The following is a 24,219-nucleotide window of genomic DNA, read 5'->3' on the forward strand; positions in this document are numbered from 1 at the left end:
AGAGAATGGGGACAACAGAATTTCCTGCAGGTTCCTCCCACTCTATTTCCTCTCACACTTGTCAGCAGGTTGTGCTCCAACACATTAACAATCTCTCCAATTAAACACATGCAGCTAGAACAAATCCTAGGAGAACCAGTAAGGGCCAAATACCTGATTCTGAATGACAACAAAATTGAGATAGAAAAAGGATCTTTTTCCACAGAGAATATTGCTTTCCCTGCAAATTCCATGTTGTCTTCTGGAGTAAAAAATAACCTTCTCTCAAGTTTGCCTGCTCATGGAAGGCCAGCTCAGTGAAGCTTTACTACTTCTAAAATAAATAGTGCTGTCACTTCATTTTCCCCTTTCCCTGCACACTGACCAAGACCCTCACAACCAACTTCCTCCTCCTCCTGTCACAGCTCAATACTGCTGCTCTACTATCCAATACCCAGCTCTCAACATACTGATACCAGCAGCTCACAAAAATCTGAACTTTGAACTCCCATGCACACCTCTGTATAACTACAGTGGAACAGTTCTTAGTTTGTTTAAAGGGTTTTTTTGCCAAAATATTAACTGTACTTTCAAGCAGACACACACTGAACCACCTCAGGAAGTTGTCCATAATCTCCATTTCCCAAGTAATTTGTCATCTAAAACATCCTTTCCATTGCAGAGTAACACACTGCCTGGAACGCTGAGCCGAGCATTCCAGGGGCTCTGTGCCCTGTATGCCAGCCTTTGAGCTGCTCCACATTTATTTTAGACAAGATATTTGCCTTTTTTTTGTGGTGGATTTGCACATACCCCTTCCACTGGATATGCTGGGTAGAAGGAATTTCAGAAGAGCATTAAATCCAGTATCTACGCTGAGACAATGTCAATTCTTCCCTAATACCATTGACAGAAGTTTGAGCAATCTCTGCTCAGATACTTCTGACAGAACAGGCTCTGTAACCTCCCAGGTCTGTTCTACTGTTATCCCACCCTAATAATAAAAGGGGTTTTTTTATTTAAATCTAAGTATCTCTGTGGAAAGCTGAACAGTTCACGCATCACTACAGAGCCATGGTGCACACCTGACCACCACATCAATCACTGAGAATGAAGGACTGAAAATTCATGTTAAGCAGGATCAACCACTTCTGCACCACACTTCACTGACAGAGCCACAGGTCCCTGCCTACAGCAGGGGGCTGGAACAGGATCATCTTTAAGGTCCCTTCCAACCCAACCCATTCTCCAATCCAAAGCATACTTGCTTTTCAAGTTTGCAGGCTCTATGGTGATGACAAAGGTTGTTTTCTGGCTTCCTGAACAATCAAATTGTAATATTTTTTTTTTAATCTTCCAGTTTCATAGCACTTCTTTTAATGCCTCCTCTTGCAAAGCTCAATTGGCTGTCACAGTAAAAACCTACAACACTTATGACCCTGCTGCTGGGTCTGTTCCTGTTGAGACAGACCTCAACAAACAAAATAAGAGCCCATTTCTCATTTACAGTCCCTATCCACCATTATTACAGGCAGTAAACATACCATAAGGAGTAGGTAATATTTAAAGCATTAGAAAACCTGGAAATTTAGGAATCAAAAAGCATTTGTGGATCTAAAGACACTGTATTACTGGAATGCTTCCTAAGTCAAACACAAACTGTAAATCCCAACATTCAATATCCAGAACTGGCACAGAAACAAGCAACTGGGAATAACATTTTCTATTGGATTTGCTGTCAAAATTAGGTTTACCTGAAAGCTCATCTTTCTGCCTTTTCTTTTGTTTTGTTTGACTGCATATCCAGTCCAACACTGACCTCAGCACACATATCTCATTAGTGCCCTGCAGTGCCCCACACCCCCATCTACAATGGCATTTGACAGAGCACCTTGAGCACCTGCAAGCAGACAAATTGATCTTTCCCACAGTATTTCTTTTCAACATGACTGCCCTGAGTGTTCTTCTTCCAGTTCTTTACATCTCCTAGAGGTAACAATACATACATTTTTAAATAACAGGCTTGCACAAAGGAATTATTCAATTTAAAGTAATTTCTTTAGTGCATGAGGTCATGGAAATGTCAAAATAATGAGCCTTAAGGCACTGTAGGTAAAATAATTTGGGGACACGGAATGAATTTTTTTTCTAGAAAATGAGCTGAATTTGATCAGTTGTTGCTGAAGGAAGGTATTACCCAAAGCATTCTTCACTTGATATTATATACAAATAGCTTCCTCAATTGGAATGAGATAAATTGGAATTCAATAATATTCAACAGCCATGCTAAGACTCACCATTTCCAGATCTCCATCAGCAACTGCTCTCAGGAGTTTTTCCACCTATGTATGAAGAAAATAACTTATTTGTTTTGTTAGTATTGATATTAAGCAGTACACAGAAAATCCTGTGTCCTTTGCTAACCTCCTAAGCTCATGTAGTAGGATTACTGCTGGCCCATTTCATATTTATTGATAAAGTTTTAAAGGAAAAACCTTCTTCCTTTATGAAGCACAAAAGCTGTACAAGGCCTGTGGCCATTTGATGATCTCTGACTTGCTTAGTTAAAGATAAACAGTACTTATGTAAATTGAGGATATGTGACCCACACATAAACAAAGCCATGTAAGCTGACATATATTATTATGCTGCTTCAGCAGCAGCTGCCCCATACATTTCTGCAGTGAACCTGACATTAAAAACCCCTAGTCAAGACAAATTTCTACCCTAATAAACACTCATACTCTTTTGGACTCTTGCTGACCTACTATAAGCTACCAGAAGCAGAAAGGATGGCAGGGTTTATTGTGCTATTTGAGAAACAACAGTTTAAGCTGAAAAAGATTCTTTCCAATTGTTCCCTTCACATGTGCAGATTGTTGGTTTATTCCTGTGCTAAAAACCAAACACGTACAAACCTAACTTGACTTGTAAGCATGAAATTTGTTTTCTTACTTAAAATCTGAAAAGATATAAACATCAAAGGCTGTGCATTAGCAAAAGCCAGGTCATCAACTCAGAGAGTTGTTGCAGGGGACCAGCATTAGATCAGTTAAATATGTGTATGCTCAAGCCAGATAATGCCTGAGTGAGGCTGCTTGGGGAACATCCTCTCCTGCTCAGGAGCCCTGCAGAGACAGAAGAGACACGAGGGAAGAAGAGATGGAAGGTGCTCTGCAGTGCACTGATGCCATTCCCCTGAGCCCTTGGACTGCTTGTGAAAGCAGGACAAGGAGATGCACTTGTCTGCCCACTTCTCTGACTGCCTACTCTCCCATGAAGGAGTGCAGATCTGACTTGATAGCAATGGGATAGGTGCCAGCAAGAGGGCAGGGAGAGTCCATTAGTCCTGTCACTGGGTAGCTCACCCAGCCCCTGCAGATTGTTGAAGAGTCATTTAATAAGCTTTGTGAAAGTCTGTTTCAGCATTATAGCAAATTATTCCAGCACTGTGCTAGAATCACCAAAGATGCTGCTGCACAAACAAAGTTGTTTCAATATTAAGAAACACCTCAAGTGGAAAATGCCATGGAGTGACAGCCAGTACTTAGGGCAAAATTTCAATCTTTATCTAGAAATGACCACCTTGCTGAGTTTGACAGAGGTGTTTGCTAAGGCAAAAAAGGAAGAATGAGGCTGAAGTTTGTGTTTGACTGGTCTGATCTCAGACACAAACAGCTCAAAGATCAGAGGCTAGATGAAATTTCTCCATTTTATCTCCTTTTAGGAAAGCTGCAAGGTTTTATTTTATTACTATCTTTCTAATACAGGATGAAGGTCCTTGAAATCGTGCACCAGTCACTCAAGGTAGAATCTACGATTCTTTGATTTTCCTTTCCTACCTTTGAATGTCTAAATCTAAGTCAGTCATTTAAACTCCCCCTCTGGTACCTACAGAACAGAATGCAGTTGACAAAGAACACTTGACTGCAATTCAGGTCAAACTAAGCATGTCTGAGGTTAATTCCTCTCTGGAGGCACCAATTTCTTTCCACTGACTAAGGAGGGAAAATAGATGTCTGAAGTTAAGACAACCATCTTTCAGATATCTGAAGGTGGGTGAGCTGAATCCCAATCTAAAATGGACTATATATACTAGGGAGATCTGTGCCTCCCATAAATTTCCCCATAACATACAGGGTTATGGAGAATAAAGACTTTCCAGGAGTCAGTTTTATCACATACAAGATGCCAAACAGTAACAGCCAGTGACCCACAAGCTCTGATAATTTCTTTCCAGAAATAACAACTTCCTTACAGTTCTAAAAACTGCCTCGGGCCCCAGCAGTGGTACAACATCTGTTATGCAGCTTATAGATAATTTAATAAGAGTACTTAGGGCAAAATGTCTGCTACACGCATTTCCCCATCTTTCCAGTTTGTTTTCTCATTCCTCCATGGAACAGAAGTATCTTCCTTTAAATGTAAAAATAGATGAAACAAATCTACTACAATTCACTTGAATGCCCAGTTTTTCAGCTGCTGAACAAAAATTGTGCAAGGACTTATTAGTTCCAACAGAGCAAGTCCCAGTTTACAGTCCTGGTTCTTTTACTCTCTCTTTTCTAAGTCATAAGCAAACCACCACAACTGGCTCATTTAAGTGAACAGTTTAATTCAGTACTGATAACAAAGGTCTAACTGGATTCCCTTAATCCCTGGTGTGAACCTTGAAATCTGGAAGACTGACCACATCAGCTTTCCATTACTTCCAGTGGCATTCCCTCCATGGAGCTCTCCCAGGATCAGGCTCTTGTCTCTTTGGGTACTAAGAATAAGAGCAGTGAGCCCACGTAAAACTTGGCAAACAGAAATGAGCTAAAGCTGGATTACAGGAGAAGGTCATTAACCCCAAGGACCTCAGGTGTAAGCTGCTTGTAATCTTTTTCCCTGGTTTGAACTACAGTCTTAGCTCTTGGGTGTCATAAATTTGTTCCTTCAAGGAAAAATAAATCTTCAGTCTACCTACTTAAAGTCATTGACTCTGTACAAACAGGGAGGTACATTCCTACACTGAGGCTCTCATAGAGCAACTGAAGTGGGAAGTAATATTGTCCAGTCAAAATTTACATCCTTGTGTTTCTTCAATGTTTTTAGCAAACGGAAGCTTTTGGCAAGAGAAGAGCCTTTTAATAGCAGGAAAGAAGGAATCTGAATGTAGAGGTGACACGAAGAGAAACAAACATACTAAGGAGGTCAATTTGGAAAAAATTGCATAGGAGGACTATGGAAAAAATAAAGAGAAGCAACAGAATGAGTGGTGATATGACTGTCTTAGGAGGGGATAAATGGGAAATATGGACCTGAGATCCCACATGAGAAGATTCAGAGGATGGCATCTTGCTTGGTGTGGACAGAGCAAAATCAGCAAACACATACATGCAAGATATTTAATATATAGTCTGTATTCTTCACTTGTTGCAAAATTGATTCCCACGCCTATTTTGAAAGCTTGTCTTAACACTCCAGTTTGTTGTTTGCCAGCATGTCTGTACTAGTCTCTTTTCCCTGACACATTTTGTAAGCTAACAATAGCATCTATTTCCTGGAAAGGACAGTCAGGTCCTTGGGGCACTATACTTTTGTAAACCTGAACAAATTCTCCAATTACACAGTTAACTTCAGTAAATCTGAACAATTACTTCAAATATGCTTTCAATTTTTCCCCAGAAATAACCAACAGATCAGCTGATACCATACAAAAATAAGTGCTCAGGTACTGAGAGGAGAAGCCCCTGAGGTCAGCAGCATGTAACTTTCCAAATCAGACAGAAGGCTATTCCTGAAGAAGCAGCTTAAAACTGTGGCAAAATATTACTCTTCTAGCTTCCTTCACTTTGCTTATTGTCAAAATTTACACCTCAGTCTTACCTCTTTATAACTATTTTTTACTTCTTCTTGCCTTATATCAGTTGATGCTGACGACAGGCTTGAGACAGATGATCCTCTGCTGAAAGTTTCTGTTGAGAGCTGAGGAGACCTAAGTGGTGACTTATGGTTGGAAAAAACAAACAAAATTCAAACAAACAAACAAAGTTACATATCAAATTACGGAGGTTAAGAACAGGCAAAAAAAAAAGTTTAGCAACTTGCTTTGGTTGTTACCTCAGAAGCACTTTGTCCTCTTTCAAACGTTAGATAGTTTAATTCCATCAGTGACAAAATCTGCATAAAAATATTAAAGCAAATCAGTGTAACTCCATTTGAAGAAGAATCCACTGACTGAAACACAAGTTAGGCGACAACCTAATATTAGTAACAGATTATGACTGAGCAGATTAAAAGTACCCATTTACAAGTTCATGTTCTATCCCACAGACTGTATTCCTGCTACTACAGTTAAAGTGTGACCCTTCTTCTTCCAAGTGAAACACACATTTTCACTTTAATGGCGAAACCCTATCAGCAGGTGAGCATCTACACTCTGTGGCTTTGCATCAGGCAGGATTCAGGCTAGAAGATAAAGAGGAATACCTTGGAATTTAATGCACACTGTAGGGAAGTCTCCTTCATCCGGTTTTGAATTTCTGGATTTGCCCCATTCTGCAAAAGCACTTCTATGATCCCTTGATAGCCCCAGCGAGCAGCAATATGGAGAGGAGTGTCTCCCTTCTCATTGCCAATGTCTAGTTTGCAGGAATGCACATCATAGTAGACTAAAGCTTTGACACACTGGAAAGAAAAGGAAAGCTATCAATAAATTATGGTGGTGTCTCTCAATTCAGATAACATGTACTATCCTAAAAAGCTTTTTTTCATTGCTGCTCATATAATTCACTGCCTAAAGAGGAGGCTTAAATGGTTCAGTGTCATTAAATAAAGAGTTAAATAACTCAACTAAATTTGCACTGTATTATCTTTAATGTGAATTCATAATAAAAATTGCTATGAGCGACAAAATAAAGTCCTGATCTAGAGCATTAAATAGTTTAGCCTCCAGATCTTTTTATTTACTTTTGAAATATGTAAGTTTAGTGCAAATTTGCATCACAGTTTAATTCCATTCCATTAGAATGTCCATTTAGTTTGTTACCAAACAATTACTTACATCCTCATGACCGTAAGTGCAGGCTAAATGAAGTGGAGTATTTCCATTATTGTCCTGAACATCAGTACTTCCCTTATAGTGCAATAAGAGCAGCTTAAAAGGAAAACAGAAGTAGACATTTAAGTAACTAAAAAATTAATGGGCAAACAATTATTGCTCTGCAGATTCCTTCAGGGTTCTAGCATGATGAAGCACTTCATGAACCACTACGCCTCCTGTTTCAGACACCACCCTCTTGGCACTGCAGTACTGTTTGTGCCTCACCCTGAGAACCAAATAAAAGCCATTTCTTACATCTCCAGAGTTGCCATTGAAAAAAATGAATTCTCTACTGCAGCAAACACTGCAATACATATCCTATTATATTTTAAGAGCCTATGCAAGTGAAGACACAGCTTAATTTACACGATGCTAATTGAAGACTATCACATATGCAAAATTCAAGTAGACAATAATTACTGTAGTTGCACAGTCTATCCTAAACACAATGTGAAGTCATTTTGCTCATTCCAGTGACTGCAATGGTTCTTCTGTCTCAATCAAGAGCTCTCCATTTTGTACCATGTATTGGACATTTGTATTAATAAAATGGATAAATTATCAGGCATGCACAGCTGTCAATTGCTTGGTTTTTACCAATGGTTGAAAACCTTGCAGTATAAGAAAAAAATAAAATATCTTGCAAACTACAATGATAAAAGATCCTCAATTCTGACACTACACAGTTCTGGTAACAGCTTCTCAGAAGACCTAAATGACAGTAACAGTAAAACAGCTCACTAAGAGCCATATATTTATTATTTAGTTAGGTGTTGGTGCTTACTGTAACATTTTGATATCCCTTCTGACAGGCCAGGTGAAGTGGAGTAGAACCGTGGTAATCTGTAGCATTGACAATGGCTCCTTTGGCTACCAGTAAATCCACTAGTGATGTTTGCCCTTGGAAAACAAGAAGACATTAAAAAAAAATAAGTAAACTTTGCAAAAGAACATTGCTACTTTTCAAATTCAAGCAGGAACTATAAACCAAAATACCCTGCATTTCTGCATACTATGTTTCTATAGACTGTATATTCACTTCCCTGGTATTTGGGGTTTTTTGTTGCAGATTACTCAAGGTCATAAAAAGAACATCTAGCTAAAAACAAGCTATATTTTTACCCTATTTGGATTCAATATTTGGATTCAATATAATAACAATAGAGGAAATTATTTATAAAAAAACACCCATTAAGAAAATAATACATCTTTTAGTAAAAGATCAATGATATAACGAACATTAAAATCCAGGCATTACAGATCTACAATGCATAGCCAGCTGCAGGAGAGAGAAAAGATTCATTTCTCAACCTGCCAGTTCTTTAAAAGAAGACTGGTTTCTGATTTCACATTTATACTTTTTTTCAGAGTTGAAGAAAGCACTTCTGTCGTAACCACTACAGCAAAAGTAAACAGCCAGCAAATAAAAAATAAATTAGTCATAAGAAACTGAGCTTAGAAGAATATACAATAACTTCAGTCTGTGCCCAGATAACAGTTTCAGTAGAAAAGAAGGAAAAAACCCAATTTAATGCAATATTCCAATTTTAATTGTAAAGTTGGAAAACATGCTGACATAAAGAAACGTAAGGAATAGTGAATACTAGTGGGGAAAACTAACACCACTCACCACAAATAGCAGCTATGTGAAGTGGTGTGTATCCCCGGTCATCCCGGGAAAATGGAGTGATAATGGAGGGATCATTCAGTTTCCTGTAAAACACAATGGTTTGGAAGCAGCCCAGTTACCCACGTGGCAGTGGTGAGGAGAGAGAAAGAGGAAAATGGCCAAGGCCAACAAAAAGCTGATTCTGGAACCTTTTATCCTTTCACATGGACAAGTTACTCTATAGAGATCTTTACATTTCTTTAAGAGATGTGGTTTTGCCCAAGATGTGTAAGTTTGGTTCAAGAGATGAAACACCACATTTACCAAAGGGCACAGAGCCTCCATCACAGAACAGGTGGGTTCCAAGGTGTTCTGTAATCCAATATTTCCTCTGCTATTTCAAACCACACAGGCACGCTCTCTCTACTCCATCCTGAAGTGCTACCAAATTCCTCTTTAACCAAAAGCAGCTTACTTTCTGAAGTAAAGATAAAGGCTTTCACACAGCTATTTGTGGAGATGAAGAGTGCTCACCCAGAAACCAGCCTCTCGCATTTGTCACAGTAACAGAGCGGGTGGCACATTTTCTGCACAGTGTCCTTATCACTGTCACCTTGACTTAGCAATCGCTCCACTTCCTCTTGGTTACCTGAAGCAATATGCTACCAAAAAAAAACAGAAAAAAAGAGAATGAGGAACCAATACAAAAGGCCTCCTTTTAAGGAAAAAAAAACAAGAGTAATTTACTGAAGCACAAAATGAAAGGAACCCATTATAAAAGACGTATTCAAGCATCAGAAAGCAGAAATGAACAATGTCACAGCACAAAACCCCCTAATGGGCACTCAGTATTAAAAAGAATCTGTTCTTGGCTTACTTCACTTTCTATAAAAAATTAAAACAATTCCCATTGTTCTCTTTAGACTCAATCATGAAATTGAGCTCCCTCTGTGCAAAAACATTTCTATAAAATTACTAAGTCTCTAGCCATAAGCTGTGAACATATATAATTAGAATCCCTGCTTTGTGTCCTTGTAGAGGCAAAATTCTTTCAGAATGTCAGTATGAGATTAGCATACAATAGGGAGTAGTTGTCAGGTGACCACATTTAAATTATTTCAGAAAACTCATTCAAAAGCTGTGACAGACAACCAGATACTAATATCACATCTGTGCATTAAATGGGCCAAACAATACCAGCAGCAGTAGCATTTCATCCTTATTTGCTTCCATATTTCATGTAACATGCTGAAATCCCTAAGATTACATTAAGTTAGACTGTATTAAGTTTTGGCACAGAAATGTGCTAGACCTAAAAGACACTTTTAGCATCTACTAAAGCACATTTAGCAGCACTAATGTAATTAGCACTTCATAACATTCCAGAAAATTGCAGAAAGGGAAGGATATAAACATGCAATACAGAGGTACATATGTATTTTACCATAAAAGTTATTAACCTTAAACAAGCAGTCTATCGGTGTAGCAGACATCTGGGACAACAAGTTCATCCTTTGTCTTAAAAGCAGCTTGTCACACAGACTCTCAGACTCCTGAAAATAAAATATATAGATAATCTATTCATTTACAAGCATAAGTAAAGTATCTTAACAGTGGAATTAAGTTTTAAAAATATAAACACTCTATTTACCGTGTATGAATTATGAGACACACTGAAGCTAAAATCAGTTTCACATTTAAGATTCTGAGACTCAAAAGACTGTGCACCTGCTGTTCAAAGAAATAGTAAAGAGATGTTCATCAGAATATTCCCTTATTGCAACTTGCTGTGAACTAATTGAACATTAAAAAAATTACGGCTGTGCCACCCTAAAAAGAAAACTAGAAAAGACATATCACAGACAGCAAGAACTGTAAGAGCTGCAACACAGCTTTCTCACCAGGAGAAGGTAAGACAACTTCATGTAAGAGATGACTACGGGTGGCTACTAAAAAAGATGACCCAGACACAACTCTGACTCAAAGACTTTGCTGAACTCTCTGCTAGTTGCTGGAAAAGACTGCACCAGGCAAAGCATTCTGCAGCAGATTCATTCATGCAGTGTTTCCTTCTTGAAAACTGGAGTTTGAGCCAAGCACATGTAGTGCAATTGCATGGGTACTTCTCATTTTCTGAGATATCTGAAGATACACTCCAGGATGCACTAAAGAACATAAATGCCTCCCAAACCAGGTGAAAATTGAGTCAGATTTTGAAATGGGAACGTTGAGCCTCCCATGAAATAAAACATCTACCTAAGGAAAATGTTTTCTAAGAACATAGATGGAAACACTTGCCCACAGTTGATTGTGATCAAGAGGTGCATATGGTTGGCAGTGAATATCATTTTTTTGGATGCTGCTTGGGTAATGACTATCTCTCTAGAAATGGAAAGACTTCAGCCTCCATAAACCGTAAGACCACTTTCCTTAAAATACACACCCATGTATGAGGTAAACTTGATGGTTTAGGACCTGGGCTATGGCTTCTGCAATTATGTCTATGAAGACCAGATATAAATGATTAAACCCAGTATGACTCCAGTCTCAACATCAGTATGAAGTTTAAGAACCTCATGAACTGCAAATATACAAAAGAAGTTGAATACTAAAAATACAGAGTTCAGATTTTCTAGAAATTAAATCATTCCTGTTTCAAAATCAACACAGATGCTTCTCATAAAGCTGTCTAAAAAACCCCTAAACCGTATCGTAAATAATGGCATTAAAAACGTGTTTGTGAGGTCTAGAGATGAAAGTTTGTATCTGTACTTCACAGGATATTGTATTTAGATACCCAAAGATGACACGTATTCACAAATCTTTTCAAATCTAAGTATTTTAGTTACAGATACCCAAACATATCTTTTCAGCATTAAAAGGCACATACTACTATTTTCCTTGGATAAATTTTTCAGTGTGACCAGGAATAACTTCCCTAAGAAACATGCAATCAAAAGTTCAACTGATACAAGTTTCTGATGTCTAATCAGAATTTCTAGTGTGGATGCTCACAGACAGCTTTATACTTTGATTATTAAGAATCTAAGTAATCACCTGCAAGAACTACTGTAGTTTTAGTACAGTTCCTTCCACAGTGTATGTTTTCAAAGAGAGGTGACTCTTAAATAAATATTCCATTTGGGGAACACTTAAGACAGTAACCCTAATAAAGCAGTATTATATATTTATTACTTAAGTCAGAAAAAAAGAGGTCATCCGAGGTGATATGATCCCACATATCTTCAAAAGTGAAACACAGAATGACAAAACAATCAGATAGTGGTTGAAGCATCAGGCAAGTTTGGGCCTCTAAAGTCAAAAGTCACTTTTAACAGCCTTACTTGCAGTCCAGAATTTATTTTTTTTTTAAAGAAAGTGCTTTTAGTGGGACTGTCAGGTATTTTAAGTGTATGTTGTCTAGAAAATACACATCCGAACATTAATGATCTTTTTTATTGAACACTACTCTCACTGTAGAGAAATGAAATATTTGTACCTATGAAGGTGTATCTGTGTAATGATCTATCCAAAGTGATTTTCACAGATCTCAACTGATGACCTGGTGGCAGAAGCCAGGAAAGGAAGTCTCAAACACAAACTGAGGCTAATAAAGTGGTTGGAAGGGAGACGGAGGGGGGATAATTTCAAACCAAATGCTGCCTATCCCATCATGGCTGGCTCTAATTCCCTATTTTATACCTGACTTCAACACTTTAAATAGAGTCTTACTACACAATAGTTGGGCATAGGAATGTAACTAGCATCAAACACTCATTGACTGGAATTCTAATTTAACAATGTTGACAACTCCCAGAAAATAAAACTGATTTTTTTTGAGCTACCAGTTACAGGCTCCTCTCCTCCCCACAACCAAAATGTCTCACCACAACTTGCATGACCTTAGTGAAGGGATTTGGCAAGAATGTCCTAAGTGCAATCCACTTACTGATGTGAGGGTGATAATATGCCCATTATCCCACAGGGTACATTAGTTCCCTGCTGAGTTCTCTTTCTGTAGTGGCTTCATTAGGGATTGGACAGCAGCATTACTCAGCTGCCAGAAGCTCCATCTGAAGCCAGCTATAAAATTAAGCATAGCCACATAAAGGGCTGAAATGAAGCCCCAGGGCACAGCAATGCTCCTGCTCCCTTAAATCCCACACCCCCTTCCACCACAATCTGGAAAACCATGGGGCATCAACATGACAGCTGCTGCTGCTGCTTTAAACAGAAAGTTCATCTCCTTTACTAGAGAATGAAGGAAATGTCTCAACTAAAGTTCCTGAAGGGAGAGCAGTGCTTCTCCCTCTCCTCACTACCTTTTTTCCATTCCTGTCAGAGGGGTATTTACCACCTCATAGTCTTTCATCACCTCATTGTGTACCACATTCTCCCTTCTCCTACACTGGAGAAAAGGGTGGTCTAGCTCTTTTATTTTCTGCTGCACTGAGGGCAAGCCATCACCCACTTCCTCATGCTCGAGGTTCTGCTGCTTTCCCCCTCATCTTGGGGTGCTGCCTTCAAGCCATGAAAGCAAAGCAGAAGGATTTCATGTTGCACACTCTGTACACACCCTGAAGTGAGAAAGTGCTCCAGGTCTGGAGCTGTTCCAGCTGAAGTATGGGCAGGAACACTCACTGCTTGCTCTTCTATTGGTGCAGACACTCATATCCTCTTTTAGACTTCTCAAATACACAGTGCATCTTTCAAGGTAGGTGCCTCCCAAAGAAACAAATACAGCACCTTAGTGGCAGTGGCACTTAAGTTATAATCACAGGAGGGCAACCCCAGTATAAAAACCTGCTATGCTTAGCTACATAAGGAGGGATAGGATCAGGCATTTAGTAGGAAACAGCCTTTATTCTAGAAATTTAAGAGCAATATATTCTTTTCTAGCTTGCTGGTATTGTTGTGGAAGACAATTCTACTGTGGTTTCAGTTCTCCATTCAGGCCTTGGTATTTGTATACTGATTGCAGGAAGCAAAATTGTAGGGCAAGTTGTTTTTCTTTTAAACTAATGTTTTTATTTTTTTAAACACAATTCAATACAGCATTACAGACAAGAAATACCACCACAGTCTGTTTAAACAATATTAAAGTGTTGAGTTTGATTTTTTTTTTTGAGTGTACAAAACAAACCTGCACAACAGGTTCGTGGAAAGACCCCAGACAAGAACAAACCCAAAAATAACAAGAGGTTAAAATGTTATTTTGAGTCCTGCCTTTTTAAGACTGTGCCCCAGGCTGTCCCACCCCAAGCCCTGCACACTGAGCCATTATTCTGGCCCCTGTAGTTAAGATTCCAGTGCTTTGCAGTTGGGCAGACTGAGACACATTCAATTCACTCTGGTTCCAAGTCCACCCCTTTTGATTTCCATATCAGATCAGGACGACCTAGTTTTACAACAGTAGAAAAATTTACAGGAACGGTAAGACTGGATTCCTTTACTAAATAAGCTACAAAGTTCTTAATCACAGAAGTTTCTAAAGTCACACCAATATCACCTTGACTGGCCTGCAGGGATTTGAACAGATTGACAGAAGGTCTAGCTGCCCAGTAGGAAATAACTCATGCATCCATAAACTTCCTGCCCCTGCTAGGTTAGAGATCCCAAGAGCCAAATTCAACCTTCAAATACCACCTTCTCATAGCCCTGCAGTCCCACTAATGTATCAACCTGGTGCAGCACAGGAACCTGCACTGCAAACACACTGAATTTTCAGAGCATGAAGATTTACTGAATAATTCTATGTTACAATGCACTCTCTACTCTGTTAGCTCAGCTAAGCTTTTTAAAATGACACGAGAATTTGTTTAAGCCATGCCTACTATCAAGTACTGCACTGCTTTCACAGCCATGATGGAGTACAAACAGGAGACACTGGACTTACTGAAGACTCAGCTGTAGAAAATAGTGTTGTCATTTTTCCCCTAATCACATTAGGATTCAAGACTTCACATTTACCTACTTCCTCAAGGAGTATACAACGAGCAACAAGTATTGCTACAGGGTTAGGACCTCATTGTATCATTAGATACTTTCAGCATTTGCTTCAGGTAGTCACCTCAACTCATTTCTTTAGCAAAAGAAGGGAATTGTTATGTTAGCTACTTGTATCCTGTGTCTGGATTTACCCCTGCAGTGGTACTCAGTCCTACAAGATATCAGACAGACATTTGACAGGGTTTAACAGTGGCTTACTGTGGGTCTGTCAGACAGGTTGCCTTGTCGTATGTATTCTATTGCAGCCTCAACTGAGGTTAGACAGTATCCCAGCTCATCCTTCACTGAGCTGCAAAGCCTGAAGTTCTTGATGTAACTCAAGTTGGCCATCCTGAAATAGAAAGTTAAAGCCATGAGCCACTAAATATAAGACACCAGCATAATATATTGCAACTTATCTTAGGCTGTTCCGAGCTTTGTAGGTTGATCAAAACTCTGCTATCTCAAATATTCAATGAAGTGTTTTCAACTGGAGATAAGAAATATGAAGGACAAGATAAGAACAGTAGTGGGGCATTGCCTCCCTCACTTCAATGTTGCAAGCACCATAAGCACCAGTGCTGGCTGCAAGTAAAATGCTGATCCCCAACGTACAGGACATAGCAACACTGAAATTCAGTTCAGGTATAGGTGGAAGGTTTAGGCAGACTTATACTGAAGATGAGGAGAGATAACTACAATGGCATAGACCAGCAGGAAGCATTTACACATTCACATCTGGTTTCTCTATAAGGTTTTGCAGCTCCCACCACTGGTGAGAGAGAACCACTGAAGTCCATACTAACATGCAGATTTGGTAGAGATGGCCTCCCATTGCAACTTTTTTCTAGGCTGGGAATCAAAACAAAGATGCATTCCCAAAAGGTCCTTAATTTAGTCACACCTGTAACATATCTTTGCTCTTTGTCCTAGGAACAAACAGTTTTCTGCATTACTGGAAGTGTAAGAGGGTCTGTTGTAAGTTACTACTGCATACTCAGAAACATTTGCCCCTCCAGAAGCACTACATAAGATATGGAGTTCTGCACAGCCAAAGTAGTTACATACCAGTTTGGGATTTCTGTTTTTACAAGCAAATACAGCAAAACAGAGAGAAGATCATCTGCACACATGGTTTCCATGTTAACTAAAAAAGAAAAAAAAATTCACATCTGATGTTACTCATGTCATGGTTCAAAGCAAGAATAGAAACCCTAAATGGGAGTTCTACCTCCTAAAACTAAGGGCCAGCTCTACTAGTAGGGAATGCATTAAGTAACCAAGGCAGCCTCCAGATGTTCTCAATCTCTCACTAAAATAACCTGACAGAAGCCAACACACAAATGCAGTTTGTACTGTACAAACTGCAATATTTGATTAGCATCCCTCTCTTCCTACACAGAAGGAAATCGAGCTCTGGCTCTGAAATTCTAGAGGGCAAAGACTACACTCAAAGTTGATACAGTTTTCTACAACCTAGTAGACTTAGTGGAGAAAGGAAGAGATGAAATAAGGAAAGCATCAATTCACTAGGCTACTCTATTTGCTTAGTAGAAGTATCTTCTCTTTTCAAGCTAGAAAAAATTAATACCAGGTTAAGAGGTTCATGCTTTCCTATCACAGAATCATCTCTGCAATCCACAGTAGCACTTCCAAAGCAGCACATAGGTTTGTTTGTCCCCCACCAACACTGCATTTTAAAAAAGATGCATCTTAAGAGTATCAATTTCAAGATATCAAGGAGCATGAACCAACAGACAAAACAATCTAGGAGCATTTAAAGGGAATCACCCCCAATTCTGCTGCATGAGGAAGTGTCCTGGCAGATGAAGCTCCCCACATGCCCCAGCTAATATATACATAAGCTAACCCAGGACCCCACCTTACCCCACAAGAACCAGTGCTGAAATGTCTGCCCTGCCTCCATCGTGCTCGGTTTGGGGACCTCAGAGACCCCCAACTCAACTGTGTTTGATCCACAAGGGCTGTTCAAGCAGTGGGTTATACACTGAAGTGTTTTGTGTGTGCTGGTTAAGAAAAAAAAGTTGAAAATGATTGATTCACTAATTACTGACCTCTTTGGCTAGGAGACTGCATAATAATTTGTACAACTTTACGCAGACAAAGTAGCTTCTGTTGAGGAGAAGTACATTTGTTCAACTGACCCAGTTCCCGCTTTGCACGTGGTATATTAAAACTACAAAATAATTTGAAAGGGATGATTAGCATACACAGTTCATGTGCAGGATGTCCAAAGCCCAAGTTTTAACTTATTCAGAGCTGAACTGAAGCATGGTTTTAAAGTGTTTCCATTTCTACTCCAAGCACACCTCCATTTCTGTACCTTGCAGATGAAGAGGGAAGCATAAAACTATAAAAGCCAAGCAAACCACCACCAATGCAACAATTGCAAAGCTTTGTTTTTCTATCTCAAAGAAATGAAGATAAACACACTAATGTCTAAAGGAAGACACTTTTTAGCTGACCTGATCCTATTTAAGATAGAATCTCATTGATTCCTCAAAGGAGTCCACAATCATCTCTCACCTGAACTCAGGTTTCACTCCAATGTCTTTTTGCTGCAGGTCTTGAAGGCTCCTGGTGATTTTATTAAAAGCAGCATCCTATCAATAGAAAGGCAACAGTTTTTTTAAAATGCTTTAGATTCATGTACCCAGCATTTAGCAACCAAAGAAACTTACCTCACTTGCCTCAATAGTCCCCACATATTTGAAGACTAGATCATAAATAGCATGGTGGATATACATCTGTAGAAAAAAACCCAGTACTTTAGGCATGAAAGGGAGAGTCAAAAATAGCTTGCTAATTATTTTCCTTCATTTCAGATTCTTACTTCAACTGCTTGTTTGATCAGATTCATCTGCTCTTCTTGCTTTGCAAGCATCTTCTGGAAAAGGAAAGCCACAAAAACAGCATGAGAAAGTCAGATAATTTATTGCTTAAGTACCACTGTACTATGTATTTAGGGGAGTAAGCATTTACCAAGTGTGAATCTCTCAAAAGATGCTGGAGACATTTGGTATAAAGTGCATTGACAGAATCCTGGGGGGAGAAAAGGTAAAAAAACCCCATCAGATTCAGGTTAATGTGACTTGAAGGAACAAAGCTTAAATAAGCAAAGAAAGGAAGGTTTCTCTTCCTCAGAAGTGTGCACTGTGTTACAAGTTTTAGCAAGAATAATTACATTTATCAAAACATTAGGATGTGCTAATTCACATTTAAGAATTTCACTTTCTCCCTTCCCCCCCTTACTCAACTCTAGGCTACTCTGACAGAAAAGCTCAGAACACTCAGACAACAAGAGCAGTGAAACAAATTATATCTAGCAGCAAATCAGACACGGAGAAGGAAGATACTGACTATATAGTGGCGGAGGCTTTTCCTTTCATGTTCTTTAAATGTTCTGTAGAAAGATCCTATGTATTTATCAAATCTCTCACAGTGCCTTCCCAAGAACTCTCTAACATCTTCAATATTTTTAAGAGAATAGGAGTTTGAGGAAGCTGCAGATTCAGCTGAAATGAAAGTCAAGAATTAACACACAGGGTTAATATGTATGCATGAGGAAATACATTTTGTCCCTACACACACAGCCAGCTTATGTGGAATAAAACATTAATGCAGCTTATTGCACTTTTAACTAGAGGTATTGCTTTTAATTAAAAGAATTTAATGCATCACATTTGAGAAGTCTCTCTTGCTTTTTACGTCAAGTATTTATTTGGAATAGCTGAAACAGATTTCACTTTTTTTTTTCCACTGGGGTAATTTACTGCCACATGCACTCAGCTTATGAGTTGTGTAAGTCAAGCTTGAAAGTAGAAGAAAAGCACATTACAGTGTGGACTGAGTGCACATGCAGGAAGTCAGGGTGCTTTAAGTGAGCTGTAGAAATCCCATCTTGGATTTTTACATAACCTATTCTTTATTTAGACACGCTTTCTCTGAATGGGAGGGCAAAGTTGCTTCATGTAAACATTAAACTTAATCCACTTTCTTTCTGAATAAGACAACTGAATGCCTCACTTAGAATTCATATTGCTTTTCCAAAGTTTTTTTTCTAGGCGAATCTTTCATTTGCAATCAAAGTCAGCCAACTAATAAAAGGCTTAAATCATTCATTTCAAATTACTTTTGAAATTAGAAACTACTTCTTCTCTGAAAGGCTGCTATAAACTATATTAAGTAATGGATAAAAAAATGCCACAAGAATTTGATATATAGATTAATATTTTTAGAATTTAAGGCTATATGTATGCCAGCTATTTTTTTCAGAGCAACTTCCATACTTCCCTCTCAGTACTATTTTCACACTATCCCAGTATTATTTCACATTGTCATCACTTGTTTCAAATATTATTTATTTAGGAAGACTTATGTTTTTATTTCAGAAAAAGCTGAAGCTTCTTAGCTTCTTAAGGAGCTTCTATTCCTCTTAATGAGTAAACACATAAAAGTTCACATGGAAATCCTGTTACATTCACAGCATTAACAGTAGTCTTGAAAATAGTGTTCCAGCCCTAAAGGGCACTTTCAGTACAGGAAAGAAATTAAGACATTCAACCAGGAGAGCTGCTACACAACTATGCCAGTCAGCCTCTACCCACTGACCAAGTGATCATGAAAGAATTTACCCCTCCAGCTTTTTGTGCATCCACCTTTCACCTCAAGACACACGTCACATTTAAGGGTAAATCCCTCTTTTAAGGAGTCAGCACTAAACTGAGCACTGCTAAAAAAACCACGATGGATTAAATACTCCACTGATGATTCTCAGTGCTGAGACCTGGGGAGAAATTCAACAGAAGTTTGCCTGGCAGCAACTTCATATTTCTCTCCATCAGCACACCAACATCTGCCCCAGGCAGTTAAGGAATGCCAAGGGCTTTCGACCAACCCAACACTTTTCAGAATGAACAAATGTATTAAGCACAAACACATTAATTTGCTCATTGTGCAAAGGCAGCCACCAAGTTAACACTTTGATACATACTTGAGCTTTCTGTTTTTTCCAGGGGATGAGCTATACACAATATACTAAAGCTTTCTTCCTTTTCATTGTAAAATGTTTCCTCAAAGAGAACAGGTACAGAGAGATGGTAATTAAAACCAGCTCCTAAAATGATGAGGTTTCCTTGTATGAAGATCTCCTGAAATGAAACAAAAAGACCAGATCAAGTGTGAAACTCTGCTAGAAGAAAGTTACTCTTTGGCTTCTGCACTGCATAGTTAAATTTCAAGGGAAGGAAGAGAAACTTGCAAGACAAGAAAGCCACAGATCAAAAAGATTTCACATTGTCATCTGTGTAGACACTGAAACCTCCTTCAGTCTACAATGGCTGGTTAAACCTTAGTTACAGGTACTGTCTTTACAAGTCTTCTACTAGAGGACATTTCAGAAGTTTCAGACAATCACCAAGATCTGACTATTTGCAGATTTTAGGGCACTTCTAGTAGAAAGGAAATTGAAAAAAAACCAACTTAAAACTAGAGCCTAAGCTCAGCTCAGAAAAACACCACACATCTTATCTATGTTTCTGACACTTAGCTTTATCTTCCCAAGTAACTCCAGTGAGGACATCTGCAACAGGAAGATCTAGGTGACAGCCTGCAAACTACAGGTGCAAGTTCTCAGACTGTACTGCAAAATTACAAGTGAAAAAACGGGGATTCTAAGCAGTGTCAGCCTTTTTTGGCATGGCCTGCTGCTACAGCAGTCACTTTGTACTCCCTGAACTAAGACAGACTTCAAATACAATTCAATACCATCATAACCTTGTCTTAAGCCTTGGTGAACTTGCATCTGCATATAATATAGGCAGGCTACTACTTGCCTGAAAGCTGAAGAGACAGTTCTTAGCTAAGTGATAAAGGCACTTCTGCCACTCAACAAAACTCCTATGAGTAAAAAAAACAGATAAAATTGACAAATTTGCTTTGCCACAGTAAGGAAGTCCGAGGCTGTGTTACCATCTGAACAGGACATCTATTGTTGTGGGCATGCCAAAACACAGCTTTTTCTGGAAAGCAGTATATCCCCAAGAAAGCAGTATAACTCCTGGTTACCTCTCCTGTAACCATAAGTTCACACTATCAGTCATCAGCTGCAATGAATCACTTACTGGAGTGTCCCCAAGCTACAGTCAGACATAAAAAGGGAAATAAATACCTTGCCATTTAAGGTTTGAAAGTTTTCTTCTAGTGGTTTCAGAACATAAGATTCAAACTGGCAGGTAGAAAGACTGTTGCTCGAAAGGCTTCCTTTGCATGGAACCAGCACCTGAAAGAGTTAAATCATGCTTTAGAGAAATGCCAGGTATTGCCAGCTAAACAGCAATAGCTTTTGTCCTTTAGAGGCAAGCACTTAAATCTGGTTTATAAATATTTACTACTAAACATGTAGCCACTATAGGTGCTTTTGTTTAAACAAAAGGAAAGGCTATTGCTAGACACAGTCCAGTAATTACCCCAGGGTTTCATTTAGTGACTTATCTGAAAAAGGATGACAGATGCAACTGAAGAAACAATACTAAGAGAAGGAGATGAAATCTTCAGTTACTTAGCACCAGTCACACAAATGACTTAAAATTAAGCAGCTAATAAAAAAAAGTGAAGTATATTTTCAAACTAAAATGAAAATCCATCAGAAAGAAGAAAAAAATTTAAGATGAGAAGCACCTTGGATCTACAGCAACAGATTGGCAGTTTGGGACTAATGCTTAATTAAAAAGCAACAAATTTTATCATCAGGTAACAATAACCTCCACGTTTAATGGAATCTCCACACACTTAATCTGGAATGATTAATTGCAGAACACCCAGATTAGAAATCTCAAGGACTTGATTCCAGCTCAGTTTAATAGCTCTATTTTGCTATGCAAAATGCTGTCAGAAATAAGTGACTCTCTGTCCACCAGGAATTCAAAAGGTCAATCCCATTTTCAGTTACAAGCACGTGAGAGAATATGTAACTTCAGTTCATAGCAAAGAAAATAAATTTCCTGTAAAGTTTAGAAACAACACCAATTTTAACCTTTTACTACCTTAATATTCAAGAGGTCCATATCAACAAATAAGCAGAAAACTAAAAGTTGTTCTGCTTCACTTCCAAGTTTTGCAGGCTTGATCTTTACATGTTTCATAGCAGACATACGATTTAAACTCAAATACCTAGTATTTAATAATCAGCTTTTAAATTTATCTATTTATACTTACAATTCCATGGAGTTCTGCAACTTTGCTGCACAGATCAGGACGTCGCTTCTGAATGGCCAAATAAAAGGGATTTTTCAAGATATCTTCATCATACATAGCCATATGGACTTGAGATATTCCAAGGAGATTCTCTAAAATACATATGGAGAATGGCTGATGTATCACATACAATATATCTGTTAAAATACACTATTTGGGAATACCTAGGGGATAGTTTCATTCTCCCTCTCTGAAAGGACAAAGCAATTTCAGGTCTTGATGTAAGCAGACAATGGCATACTAAGCTATAACTATGGTTACTCAGAAGTTATTCAGACATTACTTTTCATTAATATACATTTCCAATTCCACACTTATCCTCATAATGTTTCCTTAGGCCTTCCAAGTGTTGGAGGCTAACAATGAATATAGAAGAGGAGGAAAGAAGTTAAGATCAGAATTATTACCACTTTGACATACAAGCTAACTTCTGCTGAAATCTAAAACAAGCCAAGAGACAAATCAGCAGCTCTTTTACAGCAGATTCTACTGCCCCACAGGACACAGATGCTTTTGCATTATGCTCATGTAAGTCTTAAAACTCACCTGCATAAGGATTACTGACACACAACAATGAGACACCCAGATAGGGTAACACACACCCTTGTGTAAGGCAATCCTCAACTTTCCAGGGACAGTTACAGAGGTACACCAAGGAGATATGAAAACCCATGTCATAATTAAAAAGTCACTGTGAAACTAATAATTTCTGGTCATCTCTATGCCTGGGGAAAAAGCATCAATGGTTTGTGGTCAGGCTGATGCACAACATTTGGCAAAATAGTGAGCAAAAAAGGGACTGGAGTCAGAAAACCCAATCTGTAAGCACTGGAAAAAGCTGTCACTTGGTGTGTCACAGTGCCCTGGAGAAGATGATCCTTAAGGCACTAGACTCTCAACTGCTTGCTTCCTCAATTCTAATTGTCTATGACATTTTAGAATACAAAGATACAAGAAAACCTTACCAGGAGAATGGTTAGAATAACTGGAATAACTTCAGAGTTATTTTTTAAACAAGAATTGAGATTACCAGGCTTACAAATGCTTACAAGCTTGCTTTACATCTTTGCCCCTCATCCAGCTTCCTTTAGGAATCAACAAGTTGCACGATTTCCTCACACAGTTTCAGCTGCACATCCTGGAAGAGGGTGAGTTACAAACTTTAGTTTGAGCAAGCCACCCTTACACAATCAGTATCCCTCTGTTTCCTAACATGGAGAATTATACCTAGCACATTATTTACTCAGTGTGAGCTCACTGTATGGCAGTTTAAGAGAGTGGAAAAACACACCCCCATTGATTTTAGATAGCCTTTGGGTTTCAGCCCTGCTGTTAACTGATCTACAGCCTGTTAACTGAGCTGGGCTCTGGTCCTCCTAATTAGGCACGAGAAGAGCTGCCTTAGAGAGCTAAATACAACCATGATCAGTTAAAGCTGAAAGCCATTTCCATTATAAAGTTATCACCACTGACTTACAGCTTGGACAACCTCAGCCCGAACCACTGAAGTTTGGCAGTGGCAGGTAAATGCCTCAAGCAGAGTTTTCCTGTGCAGTTCCAGACAAAATGGTCCATCCACTCTCAAAGCATACAATAAGACCAAGAGCTTCTATGGAAGAATACTTAATCAGAGCTCCCAAATCAGCATTCCTTGGAGCACAGCTCTGGAGTCTGCCAACATAATGGGGAAGAAGGTGTATGCTCACTGACACTTAAAAAAGACCAACCAAGTTCAGTAGTTACAAGACCACAAATCTAGACAAAGTACAGCTTCACACAAGTTCCAAGTGACCCAGCAATCTGCCTTTGCAGCCCAGAAAGCCAACCAGGTCCTGGACTCATCCCACAGTGTGTGCAGCAGGGGAGGGGGGAATTCTGCTCCTCTACCCTGCTCAGGTGAGACTCCACCTGCAGAGCTGCCTCCAGCCCTGGGATCCCAGCACAGGAAGGACATGGAGCTGCTGGAGCGAGTCCAGAGGAGGGGGGAAAAAAGATAATTGGAGGGATGGAGCACCTCTGCTATGGAGACAGGTGGGGTTGTTCCATCTGGAGAAGAGATCTTATTGTACTCTCCAGAACCTAAAGGGGCCACAAAAAATGCTGGAAAGGGAATTTGGACAAGAGCCTGGAGTGACAGAACAAGGGGAACGGCTTCACACTGAAAGGTGGTGGATGTGGATTAAATGTAAGGAAGAAATTCCTCCCTGTGATGGTGGTGAGGCCCAGAGATGCTGGGATGACATGACCCTGAAGTGTTCAAGGACAGCTTGGACAGGGCTTG

The 24,219-nt window shown here is 39.0% G+C and overlaps 1 protein-coding gene across 3 annotated transcripts in view; it reads right to left on the reverse strand.

Annotated features, from left to right (window-relative positions):
• Positions 1–24,219, reverse strand: part of ANKRD27 (ankyrin repeat domain 27) — a 42,805-nt gene that overhangs the window by 10,747 nt on the left and 7,839 nt on the right. For all 3 annotated transcript variants that reach the window (XM_029964781.1, XM_018086257.3, XM_018086263.3), the window contains exons 2-21: positions 21,900–22,030; positions 20,854–20,964; positions 19,678–19,834; positions 18,045–18,199; positions 17,667–17,726; positions 17,518–17,571; positions 17,366–17,431; positions 17,211–17,287; positions 16,739–16,860; positions 15,732–15,810; positions 14,883–15,015; positions 10,136–10,228; positions 9,210–9,337; positions 8,697–8,779; positions 7,851–7,966; positions 7,028–7,120; positions 6,454–6,651; positions 6,085–6,144; positions 5,851–5,970; positions 2,277–2,321 (exon numbers count right to left, since the gene is read on the reverse strand). In XM_029964781.1, the coding sequence (XP_029820641.1) occupies positions 2,277–2,321; positions 5,851–5,970; positions 6,085–6,144; positions 6,454–6,651; positions 7,028–7,120; positions 7,851–7,966; positions 8,697–8,779; positions 9,210–9,337; positions 10,136–10,228; positions 14,883–15,015; positions 15,732–15,810; positions 16,739–16,860; positions 17,211–17,287; positions 17,366–17,431; positions 17,518–17,571; positions 17,667–17,726; positions 18,045–18,199; positions 19,678–19,834; positions 20,854–20,964; positions 21,900–22,001 (2,052 nt within the window). In that variant the 5' untranslated portion in view covers positions 22,002–22,030. The remainder of the gene's footprint in view (positions 1–2,276; positions 2,322–5,850; positions 5,971–6,084; positions 6,145–6,453; positions 6,652–7,027; positions 7,121–7,850; positions 7,967–8,696; positions 8,780–9,209; positions 9,338–10,135; positions 10,229–14,882; positions 15,016–15,731; positions 15,811–16,738; positions 16,861–17,210; positions 17,288–17,365; positions 17,432–17,517; positions 17,572–17,666; positions 17,727–18,044; positions 18,200–19,677; positions 19,835–20,853; positions 20,965–21,899; positions 22,031–24,219) is intronic.

The sequence above is a fragment of the Manacus vitellinus genome, unplaced genomic scaffold (assembly GCF_001715985.3).
Source record: "Manacus vitellinus isolate BGI_N305 unplaced genomic scaffold, ASM171598v3 scaffold_10_pilon, whole genome shotgun sequence".
Taxonomy (NCBI): domain Eukaryota; kingdom Metazoa; phylum Chordata; class Aves; order Passeriformes; family Pipridae; genus Manacus; species Manacus vitellinus.